Source organism: Fundulus heteroclitus, chromosome 15, assembly GCF_011125445.2.
Source record: "Fundulus heteroclitus isolate FHET01 chromosome 15, MU-UCD_Fhet_4.1, whole genome shotgun sequence".
Classification (NCBI taxonomy): Eukaryota; Metazoa; Chordata; class Actinopteri; order Cyprinodontiformes; family Fundulidae; genus Fundulus; species Fundulus heteroclitus.
Window position 1 is genome coordinate 25,652,803 of NC_046375.1, and position 15,276 is coordinate 25,668,078.

The following is a 15,276-nucleotide window of genomic DNA, read 5'->3' on the forward strand; positions in this document are numbered from 1 at the left end:
GTACACACCTACAAATAGATGATTTATAATAGTGGAAATACACTATTGTCACATTAAGTTGGTATTGGATGTTAGTCTGGTCACTGAACACATAATGGCAAATTAGATCAGACTTGTTTTGAAATGCATTTTTGAATTCTTTTAAGAATGTACAGTACATTCTTCACACGGGTATGCAAACACCTCCATATACTACCCAGCTTTTATTGGTTCATACCATAAGGTGTTGAATGAAATGATGTGCTTGTCATCATGGTTGATGTTACTGTAAATGAAAGAAAAATCCTTTAAATAAGTTTCATGTCAGAATTTCAACAGTTTCACATTCATGATTCAGAAAAGGTTTATTGACACAGAGAGCAAATCATTTTGCCATCAGAATGTAAGATATCCTCAAATTTAGGGTCATTTTTCAATTTATCTGACCATATGAGCCTTAATTCTTCTGACTGCTAGCTTTATCCCTTTCTAAATTTGTTTCACTAATTTTCTTATAGTGAGCTTAAACAGAATTTTGAAATCCCACCTACATGCACAATTATGTCGGATAATGATATATTTCCTTGGCATACATCTTATTTTTATGCTTTGGCGGCCCTCGAGGGGTTTGACTTGGAAATTTCAGCCCATGAACCAAAACGTTTGGTCACCCCTGCTCTAAACATACCTGTTTGGCTGCTGTTTAGCTGGCAGAACACACCATCTGCTGGGAGGTCATTAATGCAACCACATTTGTGATCAACGATGACGTCACAGACTTGGTATGTAATGCAGTTGTTATAAGACCAGGCATAGTGCTCCTCGCACATGCACTGGTATCCACTTATAGTTGATGAGCACACTGTGGGAAAAAAGACGTCAGTACACAGTAAAAAAAATAATTATTGTATTTCTAAGAGAGGAGTTTTCTAATTCACTGAAGCATTTCAAAATGGATTTGCAAACTGTGGCTACAGAGCCCCATGAACCCACAATGGGTTTTGTTAACTTGGACCAAAAATGACAAATGAAGATGAAAAAAATAATCTATGTTTTTAATATCAAGGTAATAGAATGGTTAGTTTTAACAGTTCTTTAAGTGTTTTATGCGTTTTTTCCATTGAATGCTAGAGGTAAAAGGGAGTTATGTGGTACAAGTTTATCCTCATTTACATAAATACGAAAGCACTTAGTTGGCTGCCAAGTATCACAAGTAGCCTTTTTTTCTTTCATTTTACAAATTTCATTCAATTTAGCTAAGGAGGTTTGTTGCTGTAGATAAATTTTATTCAGGATGAGTGAAGGAAAGATATCTCACTGGATTTTAAGGGTAGATGATCTGTAAACTTAACAATACTGTACCTGTTGTAGTGTCTATTTGGAAAATCTCAGTGGTGCTGTTGATTAGTATGGGATAAGTGAGATTGTTAAGAACCATTTGGAGAACCCCCAGGTCGGACAGGCGTACAACAACTTGGATCTCATAATCTGTGAAATTGGTGGTAGCTGGAATGAAAACAGACAGAGAAAAACATTTTTTACTTTAGCTGAGCAAACTCCCTAAGTTGTGCTGATATGTAGACCATAGTCATTGTGTGTTGCAGTGACTCACTTTCTCTTTTTTCTCTTTCATGAAGACTGGTTGATTTAATGGCGTTCAGTTCCTGTAAAAATCCACAGATTGGTTCAACAATGACAAACAACTTTTTGGGTTTTAAATGTGACATCATGGGTCAGGGCCATCTTTTAGTATTTTTATAGAATGGCACAACAAATTGTTGCATTATTATTTTCTATGCTGACCTCAAAAAAGACGGACACAGGCTGTCTGAATCCCGACTTGTCCAGCGTGTAGTATATAACCAAAAGAATAACAGCAAATTGCACCAACTTTGGTAAAGCCATCCTCACTGTAGAGAAGAGAAATAGTCATGTCTAAAAAAATTAAAATGATAAAGACACTATGTACATTTGAAAAGCAAGATGTCTTAATGATAAAAAAGACACATACTATGCTTCCAACTGATCAACTGTCCTGTTTGAAAACGTTCCACTCAGACCTTAGTTGTAACTTTAGCTTTTAAACGTTTCAAACACATTAAAATATGTTTCTTCCTTGTAACTTCCCTGTAGCTTAGTATTTCACCTTCTGGCATGAAAGCAATGTCATCTATATACCACATTCAACCAGCAGAATGAAAATCTATATTATTGGCAATGTATTGACAAATAACATAAGAGACTGGTGGCAAAAAACAATAAATTAATCAGTTTTAATTTGTCATGTTCCAATTTTTTTCTGTCACATCCTAAAAAGAATCAACTAATATAGTTTTCTAAAGCTATCCAGACTACCGCAGAGCCTAGCATTAAAAAAATACTATAATTAATTTTAAAAGCACATTCAAATACGGCTTTTTATTGCCCTGCCATATTGCCTTATGGGAGGACTGGGGATTATGGAGCCACTTGGTTGACCCACCATTAGAATCTCTTGGAGCCTAACTGTAGATAGTAACATAACTGTTCTGGTAAGTATGTATGATGTTAAACACCAGCTTGTGAAAGACAGACACTTAAACACTTGCCTATCTCTTTGCTTAAATGCTTTTTTTCTCACCAGGTCCTACCAGGGCAAATAATATTTTAATAAATACAAATTAAAGACATTAGGTCACTAACAAAAATGCTAAAGCTTGTTGAGCACTGAGAAACCAGACAGACCTATTGAGGCAAAACATGCAGCTTTTTGTTTTGTTGCACAGCCCTCATTAAAATCAACCTAACTAGACGTCATAACAATGTAGCCTTTGTCTCCATTGCCATGTTAAGAGAATACGTAGACTTTTTGACTCATCTTTCCGATTTCGGCAGTATTTGATGCCTTGGGATATGTGGATATAATAGGTGCTAAAATCTTAATTCAGCAAAGATTTAATCTAAAAAATGTGATCACCAGATTTGGGAACAACATCTACAAATGTTTACTAAGTTGTCTTATCACTGTAGATTTGTATCTGTGCATGCATGGTTTATTTCCATTTAATACAATATCCTACTCCAGTAGAAAGAAAGAAAAAAAAAACTTTTCTTGTTTCAAGACATGAAACCTCTCATCCAAAAATGTTCTTCAATTCTGATCATGGATTAGAAGTTTTATATTCATAAAATATTGCCATGTCCTGGATTATTCAGAATATAAAGTAACAACACTCTAAACTATTACAAGATGTGAGTGCAGTTGCTTGTCTCAACTGTCCCTGTGTTTCATCCAGCCAGCATTCCTTCCATTACTGCACCTGTAATGGATGGATGCCGTCATATGCTGAATTAATGTCAGGATGGACATTGCAGATTGCAACTTCTAGTTACCATCTTTAAGAACTTTCTTTTAAATTTGAATACATTTAAAGTCACCTTTCACCTTGAGATACTTCTTTTTTGGAATTATGTCCTACAAGGATACAGTTCCACATTGAATATTGAATTGAACAATTGTGTTTACGAAAACAGCTGAATTATATAGTGTTAATGTTAAATTTATGGGCAAAATTTACCAAATAAAAGGGCTCTACAGTGCAACTACACATTCCTGTTGCGCAAGCTAGAATTCATCATTGTCTTCTTACCTCACTCTGCCAATAAATCTAAGAATGAAAAGTATCTATTATAATTAGAAATAAACATTAGAAATTAAATTCTTATCAATAGGGTGATAGTTTACCTAAAACAGTTTAAAACATAACATAGAAACAATTTATCAAGTTTACTCTGTTAAAGATAATTTTATATGCTAATGGAATCATTGCCTCCTAAAATAATGTGCTTTTCTATTTGATAAAAATGATTAAGTTGTGGAGATTTAAAAATAAAAAAAGGTAAAGATGTCTTAAAATCACGTCAGTGAGCATACGTCTCTGCTATTTATCAATGACGTTTAAAACAGAGAAGATATCGCAGTGATTTTTTTCACCTTCAGTGATTTCTTTCACCTTCAGTGAATACACAAGAACTTTTGCCTGTTCTTCAATCAGGACATTTACAGTACGACTTGAAACACCTAAAGAGAATCCTTTATTTGACATTCAAACCCCTAAACTGGGAATGAACTGATAAAAGTAGAACAATAAGTTATTTAGGAAAAAGAAAAAGTGTAATAACTTTACCTCTCCATGTAGTCTGGCTTCCAAAGAGGTTTGTGTCTTTAGTGCACATTCATTCGGCAGCTCTTCTTTAAATATCAAAGGAAAGGTTACCCAAACAGGGAAAGTCCCTTTGTGAGCTTCCTGGAGTGCTTTGCAGGTGTGACAACCATTGCATAATCCTTTACAAAGGAAACAACAACAAAAATAGAAATCCACTGCTTAATTACTTTTGGTGCTGAGTGTGATTGTAATCCTTGTTTTGTTCATACCAACATTTGTATAATTTTAAGGTCCATTTGTTTTGTCCTCATTTGTATATTATTTTTATATATTTATAATATACAAATGCAGGTGAAACAAAGTGGGAACAAATATCCCTCACATGGACAATGTAGAATGGATGTTCGACTGCATCTATGAACTATTGCTACACTGCGTCAGAAAAACACAAAGACTAAAGATTAAAGTCTGAAGTAATTCCATACGCGAGCAGTAACAGAATGTAAACTGGTTTCAACTATTAAGCAAGCACTTCCTTATGAGGATTTCAAAGTAATATTTTCATATTCACATTCTTTTGCTTGAGTTGAATTTTAGTTCAAATCAAGATAGCATCAATGATGTTATTTTTCTTACAGTCCTTCTGTCACCCACCACCTGCATTGGGTCCAGGGGGCATCCCTGCCCTTTCTGATGAGTTTATCAAGCTGCTTCCTCTTAGCTACAGTTAAGCTGACTGCTCTAATAGACCACACCATAGAAGATGGCTGATTCCACCACAGAGTGAAAGAAGGTCTTCAGCAACGCCCCTTGTACTCCTTCAGATCTGTTTCCTCAGCAGGTAGAGTCTAATCAGACCCTTCCTTTAAAAAGCATCAGTGTTGTGACTCCAGTCCAGTTTATTGTTCAGGTGAACACCCAGATACTTATTTAGATATTCTGTTAGTTGTCTTCCCAAGTTTTCTCCCAACTCAAATTCTAATCTTCTCTCCCTCAGTCTGGTTTTCTGCCTGTCTATCAAGCTCTATTCCTGAGTTATTTTGCTCAAAAGAACAATTTATTTTTTCCACAACCACACTGTATATTTGGGCCCTACTTCAACCTTCATTTGTGTCATGTATCAGAAAAAAAACAGAGAACCCGATATTCAGCCAAACACGGTGCTTTAAAAGGTTTATTAGCTGCTTAAGCCCAGTAGGTTTTAGGAGAAATTTCCTTCTGGGGAAATAAGGGATTGTAGCCACTGTTCCCTATAGGTTATAGTACAAGAAATGACATAACTGAAATAAATTAAGCACAGCTCCGAAGTTATAAAGTTTAAATGTAAAACTTAGCATTTGTGTGACACAGAGGCATTACATAATATTTTTCAGGTGGAACCACAATTGCAAATGTCACCGTGTCTGATTTATAGGTGATACAATAAATAAAGAAATTGAAAAAAAAATATTTTGTTTTTATTTATTCCAAAATAAACCCCCCTTCAAATTACAAGAGAAGCTCCAGATTGTATAGATCCACATCTGGACTATAACTGCAAGTCTGGACTGAATCAGTTGAAGCATATTTGTTCCATTGAGGTTTTAGTGGGCAGTGTGCCAGGTGGACATGTGATTTTGGCACAGCTGTGCCAAATGGGCCAAAACTGTGCCAGATGTGTTCTTCAAATAAATGTGCTGATTTCAAAGCATTTGTTCATAAGATTTACCCCCAGTTTTATCAAAATATACCATTGTGCACAGCTTAATATCAATATAATTAAGAGAAAATGATCTGAATTTGTTCCTTTTGTTTCAAACAACAACAATTTTATTTAAAAAAATTGTATAATTAAAAAAAAACGAATAAATAACATGAGCAAAACCTGACTTGTTTTAGAAACTTTAGAGCCTCTGGTTTAGAAGGATTTAGAAAAAAAGCGGGACCATTTTTGACCTAACCTTAAAGCTGGACAATAAAGGGCCGTAGCCCCGCCCCTAGCAACCCATACTGGTATCAGTATGGGCAGGCTTGATCAGAAACCTGGTGCAAGCAGAGAAAACATGCTGCTGGAGCATACAGAAGCCTGGTGACACTGAATGCAGGCTGCTAGCTGCAGGTTGGGCAGAGTCTGAAATACATTCACACATGAAGTGTGGGTGCTACGCAGGCACATAGAGAAAGGAAGACAGATCCGATGGGCTTGGCAAGGTTTGTGGTTGTGAGAATAGTCCAGATTGTGCCAGAAGACAGTTTAAATGTCCAACAGGAGCTAAGCTAGATAAGACAATCAATGGAAACTTGGTCTTGCTCATTAACAGAGATCAGCGAGAGAAACAAGCTGGGTATAATAATGTGGAGCCTGTCTGTCTGTAGAAGTCCAGCATATGTAGGAAGATGAACAGGTGAAGGAGGTGAGCTTGGTTGAGCTGCCAAGGAAGGAGGCTCACAGGTGCATTAGATGATCTTGACTGTAATGGTGGAGAGTGAGTGACAGCAACCAGACAAACCAGGGGTCTCATTTATAAAACTTTGTGTGGAATCCGTACTGAAAATGTACGTACTGCAAGAAAAAGAAAATGGCAGATGCCAAAAATTATTCCGATTTCAATCAAAATAATTGTGATTATTATTTTCACAATTATCGAGCAGCACTAGTGCAAATGTGAGTGGAGAGGAAAGCGGTTCACCTGCACAGTTTAATGTTTGATACTGGACTCATAACCGGTGGAAACCGGTGAGGAGAAAATCAAAGGGTGGTCTGTATAACAGTTTAAAAAGAAACGCCTGTAATAATGGAGGTGGAAAGATGACAGATGATCAGGTTTTGGGTCCTAGATGGGAAAAGCGATGGGCGACAGACTGATTTTGGATGAGCATTCTTGAAAAAACTGCAGATATGAAGAAAAGGATAGACTGTAAAAGACAAACACCTTCATTGGATTTGTAACAATTGGTGGAACTATTAAAACCAGAGTGTTTTTTTTGTGTGAAACACTGGACTTGTCTTTTTTCTGCTTCCATCAAGTTTTAACTGATCTGCAGCACTATCTGAGAAGAGCCAGTAAGACCAGAAGCTCATGTGTAGCTGTGATCAGGCACCGTTATGCGCACAACCGCACTTTCTATGAATCCCTGAGTCAAGATTTTTTTATGTGTTTTTACTCTTCTTAGGACTTGAAAAAAAAAACAAATATGAACTTTTTTTTCAAAAATTTTGTTTTTCCAGGAAGTTACAGAAATGTCCACTACAGTGGACTACATACGCCTGAGACCTCAACTCAAAACATTATGAACTTATTCCAAAAACAGAACAATCTTGTATTCTGTTGTAAATATACAAACAATTGTTTCATTTCATGTTTTGAAAAATATATCAACATATTTTGTTTAAATTTTAACACTATAGAGGCCCAATGTTTAGAACTGAATAAGAAAACCAATAATAATCACAGCCAAAAATCTTTAACCTGTGTGACAAACATCCCTGCGACTTTCCACATGTCTATAAGAATGTAGGACAGTATAACCAAGTCCTTTTATTAGCATGTTGCAAGAAAACATGAACTGTCATTTTAGTTTCTGCATCTCCTAACACTTTGATGGTCATCACACCTAAGCTGTATGAATGTTTGCAACGCACCCAGAGCACAGTGGCACATAGCATTGCATGCAAATGTATTTGGTCTTCCATGTGCATGCAGCATCATGGCCTCTGTTTGCATTTTTAGAATTTTTGGATGGAATTTATTGGACTATTCTGCAGGTTGCCTTATTCTTTGCTGTGTTTGAAGTCTACAGTATAAATAATTGGTATAGTTAACACAAACTACAGCTAATCTAGGCAAAATATACACAAATTATAAACAAAATATACTAAAATGTAAATTTTAAATGAATAGCTTATATGTGTTTCGTTTAAAACACTGAATTATAAACAAAACAGTTACAAGACAGTAAAGCAATTATATGACTTCTGTTGAAAAAATTTAATGGGAGATGCATGACGTCCACTTCAGTGGACACATGGTTAATCGTAATTTTCTAAATGTTGGAGAAACAATTTTATATTTCAAACTGATAATATCCTGCCTTAGATGTTACTGTAAAACATCATATTTTTTTATCTGTTGGGCTCTTCTACTATAGAAGGATTGAGAGGAAATGCCAGCAGTGGTCGACAGAAGTTGCTGTTTGTTGGCCATCTTGGATTCAGAAGAAATTTACTTACAGTTATAATGACTGACCACTGAATTGACCTCAATGGAGTGTGGCAGCAGGGAGCATTCTAGACACTGATATGCAGTTTCACCATAGAAACCGTAGAATTAAAGAGATATTTACATTTTAGTAGCTGTCCACTACAGTGGCCGCTATGTACCAGAGGGTTAATTTGGAATTAATCAAAGTAGCATAAACCAGCACACTAGAAATGGCATTTTATATAGGCTTTATATGCCTTGTAATTAAATCTTCATACATAAAATTACAAATAAAAGCTCCGTCATATTGATCACTTATGGAACAAAGAAGATTCACATTAATCCCTCAATAAACCAGCAAGGACAACCAACACTAGATGGCTTCTCTCTCTCTGAGCAGTGTGAATTGCACTCAATTGGAATTGCAATTGAGTGTAAAATCAATTGCAATTCCAGTATTTCGTTGGATGATCTGGGCTTGGGGCTGTAGCATATGCGCCCTGCGACTGTCTACTGAGAGCGTATTAGGCCAGCAGCAATTCCAGGATGTTCCAGGAGGACGAACGCAGTAAACCTGTCAGCATTCTGCACGACCCAGATGTGCATATTTAATGCATGCCTCAATATTTATAGCCAAGTTTTAACTCTAAAGAAGGCGGTAAAACTATCATAACAAAGGTGACGCATAGTTCTACCTCGAGAGATGTTAGAACGGAAAACTGAACTAATGAAATGCACCTGCAAAATCTTTGAACAGAGGTTGAATGAAGTGCATAGAAACATAATCTGTCTGAATGTAAACAGGATATGAACCGTGGCATGCTTGCAAAAAACTGAATTTTAGACGTGAAATAGACATGGAGAGATACGTCTCACCTGACAAGTCAGAGTAGACATTTAACGAGACATTAAACACTGATGGTTGGAACCAAGGAACGGGCTGAGCCGCGATGAGCGGAAAGAGAGGAGGCACCAACGTGGCAGGAATGGAGGGAACTCCTGGAGATGTGCTAAGATTGATGATATGGAGTGCTGGAGTGGCCATGGATGAGATGAAGGAAGCGTCAGTAGAAGAAAGATTCGAGCTTGGGCTGAGAGAGGCAAACAAAAAAAGAAAGAAGACACTTCGACGGACACAAGCCCAGTGACACGCAGCGAGCCGGGTGGAGCTAGGCAACCTCGGTGATGCTTTGAAAGCGTGTCTGGTAAGTTCTTTGAGGTGCTTGCCGGACTACATGGCGGGTGGAGGAGGAGAGGACGAAAGAGTGACCAAACAGCAGGAGTGGTGAGGTAGTGAGATATAGAGACGTGTAATGAGTAAAAAGGGGGCGTGTCAGATGAAGCTGCCCACTCATGGATTCTCCTGCTCTCCAGCTGAACTTTGATTGAGCTTCGAACGTGTGGCACATCTCCCCGCTCGGGTTCATACTCTTTCCATCTTGCCCACCTCACCGTAGTGATGGCCAAAAGAAGCTTTATGAAGCAATGAAGCCTTCCAGCTCATTGCCTCACCCAAATGGGCCATTACCCAGTGCTTCATTCAGTGCCCTCTAGTGACATCTGCTGCTATAGTTATACTATGACAGCCTAGTCACTTAAAATAAATCAGTGGAACATAGCAGTGTGTGCAATGTTGTCACTAGGTTTTTGTCCAATCCATATCCACTAACTGTATGTCAGTTGAGTTTTATGTAATTCTGCAATCTGCATTCAGTTCCTATAATGATTTGCGTTCATGTTTCTTCTCATAAACATGAACGCGGTTTGCTTCTTGCGACTCTCAGCCATGTTCAAAGTATAGGGTGAGATCAGCAGAGGTACAATGAATGACTAACACTGAAGCTTTTACTTGATTAATTTCTTGGTTGCCTACGTTTTAGTTTAACTTGAGTAAATATATGTGGAAGTATTGCTACTCTTACTTGAGTACAATTTTTAGCTACTCAACCCACCGCTGTCTATTACCCTTTCCTAATGAATTAGGTGAATAAGTAGCTATGAGATATTTAATAATTGCTTCTCACTACTGATGGAACTGACTTTGTAAAATGTCTTAACATGAAATGTTGGGAATTGGTACTATATCACTAAACAGAGTTGAAATATTTACCTATATAAGTGTAAATATGTTTAAAAGTAATGTGTTTCGTTTGGTTACTGTGTGGGATTCAGATGTGTGAACACTTATTTCATGAAGTAGATACATTAATCTGAGAGGGGTGAAATGTGTTGTTCAAAAATCTTTATTGATAAGGTGAAATCATTCAATGTTTCTCTAAATTAAAACTATTTTCAGACATTCCTTAAATGGAAAAAGTTGTGGAGCTTTCAAACATTCTGAATAGGATAGTGTAGGTTTAGAAAACAAAAGGATACATAAATGCTATGGAAATAGCTCCTACCATACATGACTGAAACAATTTTCAAAACATAAATCTGTCACATCTCTTGCTAATAAGACTTGATTGCTGTATCAAAGAAATTACATTACTGATAATGGAGTGTCAATCGTTTAGGAAGAGAAATGTAAGTAAATCAAAATAGTTACAATTAGTAAAATGTATCAAATCCACTTGTAAGAGACATGTAAAGAACTAGCAGGTTTGAATTCAAATAACAATATCATCAGAAAACTCAATAAACAATTTTCTTATTTCTAAATTTTCTTAAAGAAAAAAATTGTAAAGTACATTATAGATATTGATTACTGTACTCACATGTGTTCAGGTTTGCATAATGTAAATGGAAAAATAGTTCTTTCCGTAATCTAGAAACAGCAGCACTCACTTTTCAGCTATACGCCCACATTGTAACAATTGAAAGACCCCAAAGTCCATTCTAAATGTTTTCTTTTAATTGCCACAATTGATTTTGACAAAACAATATAAAACAGTATATTGTCCCTTTTGTTGTCACCTTCAATATGAACAAATAAAATCAAACATACATTTTTAATAACAACATAAATTGAACTATTGTTGAATTTATTGTAAATAGTATTTTTGCTCAGTTGATTGACTTTCCGGATAGGCAGGAGTCATCTGCAAATACCAATTGTTTGAGGATCAATCACTCAACTCGTTAGAGGACCGAACGTAGCCTCTTAAAGAACCTGTTAAAACAAGACAATGTTAATGAAAAAAGTCCTTGCAAAATCACACTGTTAAAGACAGAATAAAAAAAAATGCTGACAGAGACCAGTATTACCATGTAAACAGATAGTATAAACATAGAAGCGTCAGGGAATGGCATTTTTATAAATGTGTAAATAAATATGTGTTTTGTGCTGAAATACTTTGTAGACATATGGTATTTCATATTAAAGTACTTCTTGATTCTGAGATCATACAAGTTGCTAAATGTTAGAAAGTTCACATATTATTATGACCCGAGGGGGGGAATTTTTTTTTATGAAAAAGTGGATTTTTAAGGCTTTTAACCTCAAGGCTCATAAAAAAATGTTGGGTGACCGATGACGTAATTCGTAGGCAAGCGTTGATCTGTTGACATGGTAGCAAGATACTTCCTGGTTGCAAACTTGCTTTTTCAAAGATTAAAACATGGCTAAAAAGTGTGATGCTTATGGTTGGTCAAATACCAACAAGGATAATGTCTCTTTACACACATTTCAGAACCCTACACTGCAAAAACGGTTCTAAAAATAAGTAAAATGTTCTTAAAGTTAATGTATTTATCCTTGATTTGAGCAGGTAAAAAAGATTATCTGCCAATGGAATGAGTATTTTTACCCCTAAAATAAGATAATTAGACATCCTGCACTTGAAATAAGATGATGGTGATGAATTGTTCCTATTTTAAGTGCAAAAATCTTATCCTATTGGCAAATCATCTTATTTACCTGCTCAAATCAAGGACAAATACACTCATTTTAAGAACATTTAACTTATTTTTAGTTCCGTTTTTGCAGTGTAAAAGTCCTGGTGTGCGAAATTCAGTTCCCCTGTGAAAATCTGTTCCCCTCTGTGTCGGGAGCTGCAGCCAGAGAGGCGGGGTTTCACGGCGCTTCTGATCGGTTTCTCGGTAAAACAACTCATATAATCATGTCAAGATTTTAACATTCAGTTTAATTGGCAGCTGTTGTTTACAAAATTGTAAAAGAAAAATAAATAAACGCTGTCTTCAGGCAGCTGAAATATCCACCGAGATCTGTCGACACAGTAGCCTGCTGTGAAGCGACGTGTTCTCCACACTACCTCTCAGCACGGCGCTACTACCCCGCAGAACCCTGAGGCGTGGTGGGGAAAGACCCACAGCCCTTTCGGTTCGGTTTCGGTCGCCGAGGGACAATTTTAAGTCCTTAAAAAAACTTTTAACAGCGCAATCACGATCTTAATGCCACATTTTTTGAAAATATGGTCACTAATGCATGTATTTCCGAGTTGGTTGATCTCAGAATCAAGAAGTACTTTAATGTATACATGAATACATTTTGCATTTTATTAAAGAAGCAAGTTTTATTGTTTAATTTCTTTCACTCACTCACTCACACACACACACACACACACACACACACACACACACACACACACACACACACACACACACGCGCACACACGCACGCACACACACAAACCAGCATCCACACCAGTAAAAGGATCAAATCATACAAACATTGGCCCATATTTGATTTACACAACCTCTATACTTTGATGGCAGATGCAACCTTAAAGGTGCTATAAATAAGGTATTGACTATAAAATCAACCTAAATCATTCTCATTTGTCACCTGGGATGGAAATAACATTCCCTATAAATAATTGGCTCTCTCCATCAACAATGTCTTAGTCACGTTTTACTCTTTTCAAATCTAAAGGTACGGTCGGGAACTACTTCGGTTCAGATTGTAGCCCGTATTTACTTCCTGGTTCCTCAGCCAATCATATGAGATTTCCCAGGGTTCCCAAAACAAAGCGCAGCATTTGGTGTTAACCCTAACCCTACCCCAAGCAATTAATGCGCCACCTCCAAATATCCTTTTTGTAGCATAACGCTGCTCTGGTACATACTGGCAACCAGCTACTTAATATAGTGTGCTGGAAATACCACAACCATACAAATGCAAAATTAAAAGATTAAAATAATGCCTTTGTTAATAATTCTTGGTGTTTAATGTGTTTTTATGTGGTTATTTTGACTAATTCTGGTTACTTGGGTAACAAGTAAGCAATATCCATGCTTTTGTTTGATGACGTCTGGATTATTACAATGCGCTTTACGCAAGTCTTACCTAAACCTCCTAGACTGGTTGCAGTCTGTACAAAATGCTGCAGCTCAGCTCCAGGCAAGAACCTAAAAATGTTGTCCTGTGACTCTACTTCTTACGCAACTTCAATGGCTAATGGTTTGGGTTATTATAGAGTGCATTTTAAGATCTTAGTTTTGACTTGGAGAGCTTTGCACGGACAGAGACAAGTGTATATTGCTGAACTTTTACATCCTGTGAGGGATTTACCCCCTCACTAACAGATGTTGTAAACAGGCATTTGCTGTTTTTAAAGTAATTGAGTATTTGGGGAAAGGTTTAAGTTTATCTTTCTTTGATGTAACTTTATGAACTTGTTTTGTTGTCAAAACAAGTTCATAAAGTCACCTGGGCCCCGTTCTTCGTACGTTGCTTAAAACATCCAAGATCAAATGAGACATCCAAGATGATTTCATCCGGCTAATCATGATCCAGCTAATTGGGTTCTTCGAACACACCTGTTGTTTATGATTAGTATGGCTGGATTGAGTTATCTGAGATAACTGCGCGTTCATGCGTTTGTTTAAAAGGGGAAATGTATCGATAGTAGAAACAATGATCAGCAGCGCTGCTATTGGCTGTTCAGCATGGCCAAAGAACGCACACAGTTTTTCTCCCAAGCAGAACACGAGCTTTTAATGGAAGGTTTGCCGAATTTGAGTCATTAATTAAAACGACAGGGAACACCTCAAAGTCTGCTAAAGCCAGGAGAGAGGGCTGGCAAAAAGCAGCAGACAAATTAATGCATAAATACTGTCCATGGTAGATGTTTCTATCACTTTCTACAGTATGTATTTTGGCATTTTAATAATTTCATATTTACTTTGTTCTTTTATATCAGAGCCTCCACAGAGCCTAACCCACTAGAGCATGAGGACAAGTAGAAGTGAAATACAAGAATATTCTACAAAATGGTAGCCTTTAATTATTATACTTTATTTTAAAAAGGCACTTGTTATGTCAAGAGATCCAAATTTAGGTATCATTCCTTAGACACTGGAAGTAAAGGACGTGTGCAAACTGGGAATTTTAACAAATAGTTCTTCCTTTTCCAAGTCATACACAGTTTACACTGTAAAACTGTATTGCTCCATGTCTAGATAATCCATCCATAGATTTTTCTAATACAATATATGGCTCGACAGGAAGCAAGCCTTTCAAAGTAAAACTAAACTTCACAATAAAATGGCCTGAACAAATCAAACCATCATACAAATAACTTAAATATTTTCTATTTATAGCTCTAACACCACTTTTTCCTCTTTAAAAGCCACTGTTAAATGATGTGTTTGTCTGTTTATAACAGCCACCAAGAAAAATCTCTCTACAATTACACTGTCGCGCTGCGCTAAAGGATCCTGTCTATTGCGCAACACGCGATTAATTCGAAAAGCTCTGAAATTATTCTTGCACCTTCCACATCAGGTTGCAGTCGTAAAAATGGACATGGCTACGGCAGACTTCTCCATCTCCTCCGCATATACAGCTGTGATCTACTCCTGTTTATATGAAATAAACCTGCTCTCAAGCAGGTTTAAGCTTGCGCACATGTTGCTATGACAACAAGTCCAAGATGAGTTTCGAAGTACCGAACAATCCAAGATCATGCCAAATAGTCAATCAAATCCAGCTAACTGAGTTAGCGACGTACGAAGAACGGACCCCTGGTGTTGTCAATCTGCCTCATGAGGGAAAATCCATTTTCATT

At 36.8% G+C, this 15,276-nt stretch overlaps 2 protein-coding genes across 2 annotated transcripts in view; both read right to left on the minus strand.

Annotated features, from left to right (window-relative positions):
• LOC105921826 (adhesion G-protein coupled receptor F1-like) overlaps window positions 1-1,884 on the minus strand; it is a 29,623-nt gene extending 27,739 nt beyond the window's left edge. Inside the window, exons 1-5 of the mRNA XM_036147638.1 lie at window positions 1,783-1,884; window positions 1,592-1,643; window positions 1,342-1,485; window positions 668-841; window positions 218-265 (exon numbers count right to left, since the gene is read on the minus strand). Of these exons, the coding sequence (XP_036003531.1) occupies window positions 218-265; window positions 668-841; window positions 1,342-1,485; window positions 1,592-1,643; window positions 1,783-1,884 (520 nt within the window). The remainder of the gene's footprint in view (window positions 1-217; window positions 266-667; window positions 842-1,341; window positions 1,486-1,591; window positions 1,644-1,782) is intronic.
• A 9,024-nt stretch (window positions 1,885-10,908) lies between these two features.
• LOC105921828 (adhesion G protein-coupled receptor F5) overlaps window positions 10,909-15,276 on the minus strand; it is a 33,078-nt gene continuing 28,710 nt past the window's right edge. Inside the window, exon 16 of the mRNA XM_036147639.1 lies at window positions 10,909-11,417. Coding sequence (XP_036003532.1) covers window positions 11,371-11,417 — 47 coding nt within the window. The 3' untranslated portion in view covers window positions 10,909-11,370. The remainder of the gene's footprint in view (window positions 11,418-15,276) is intronic.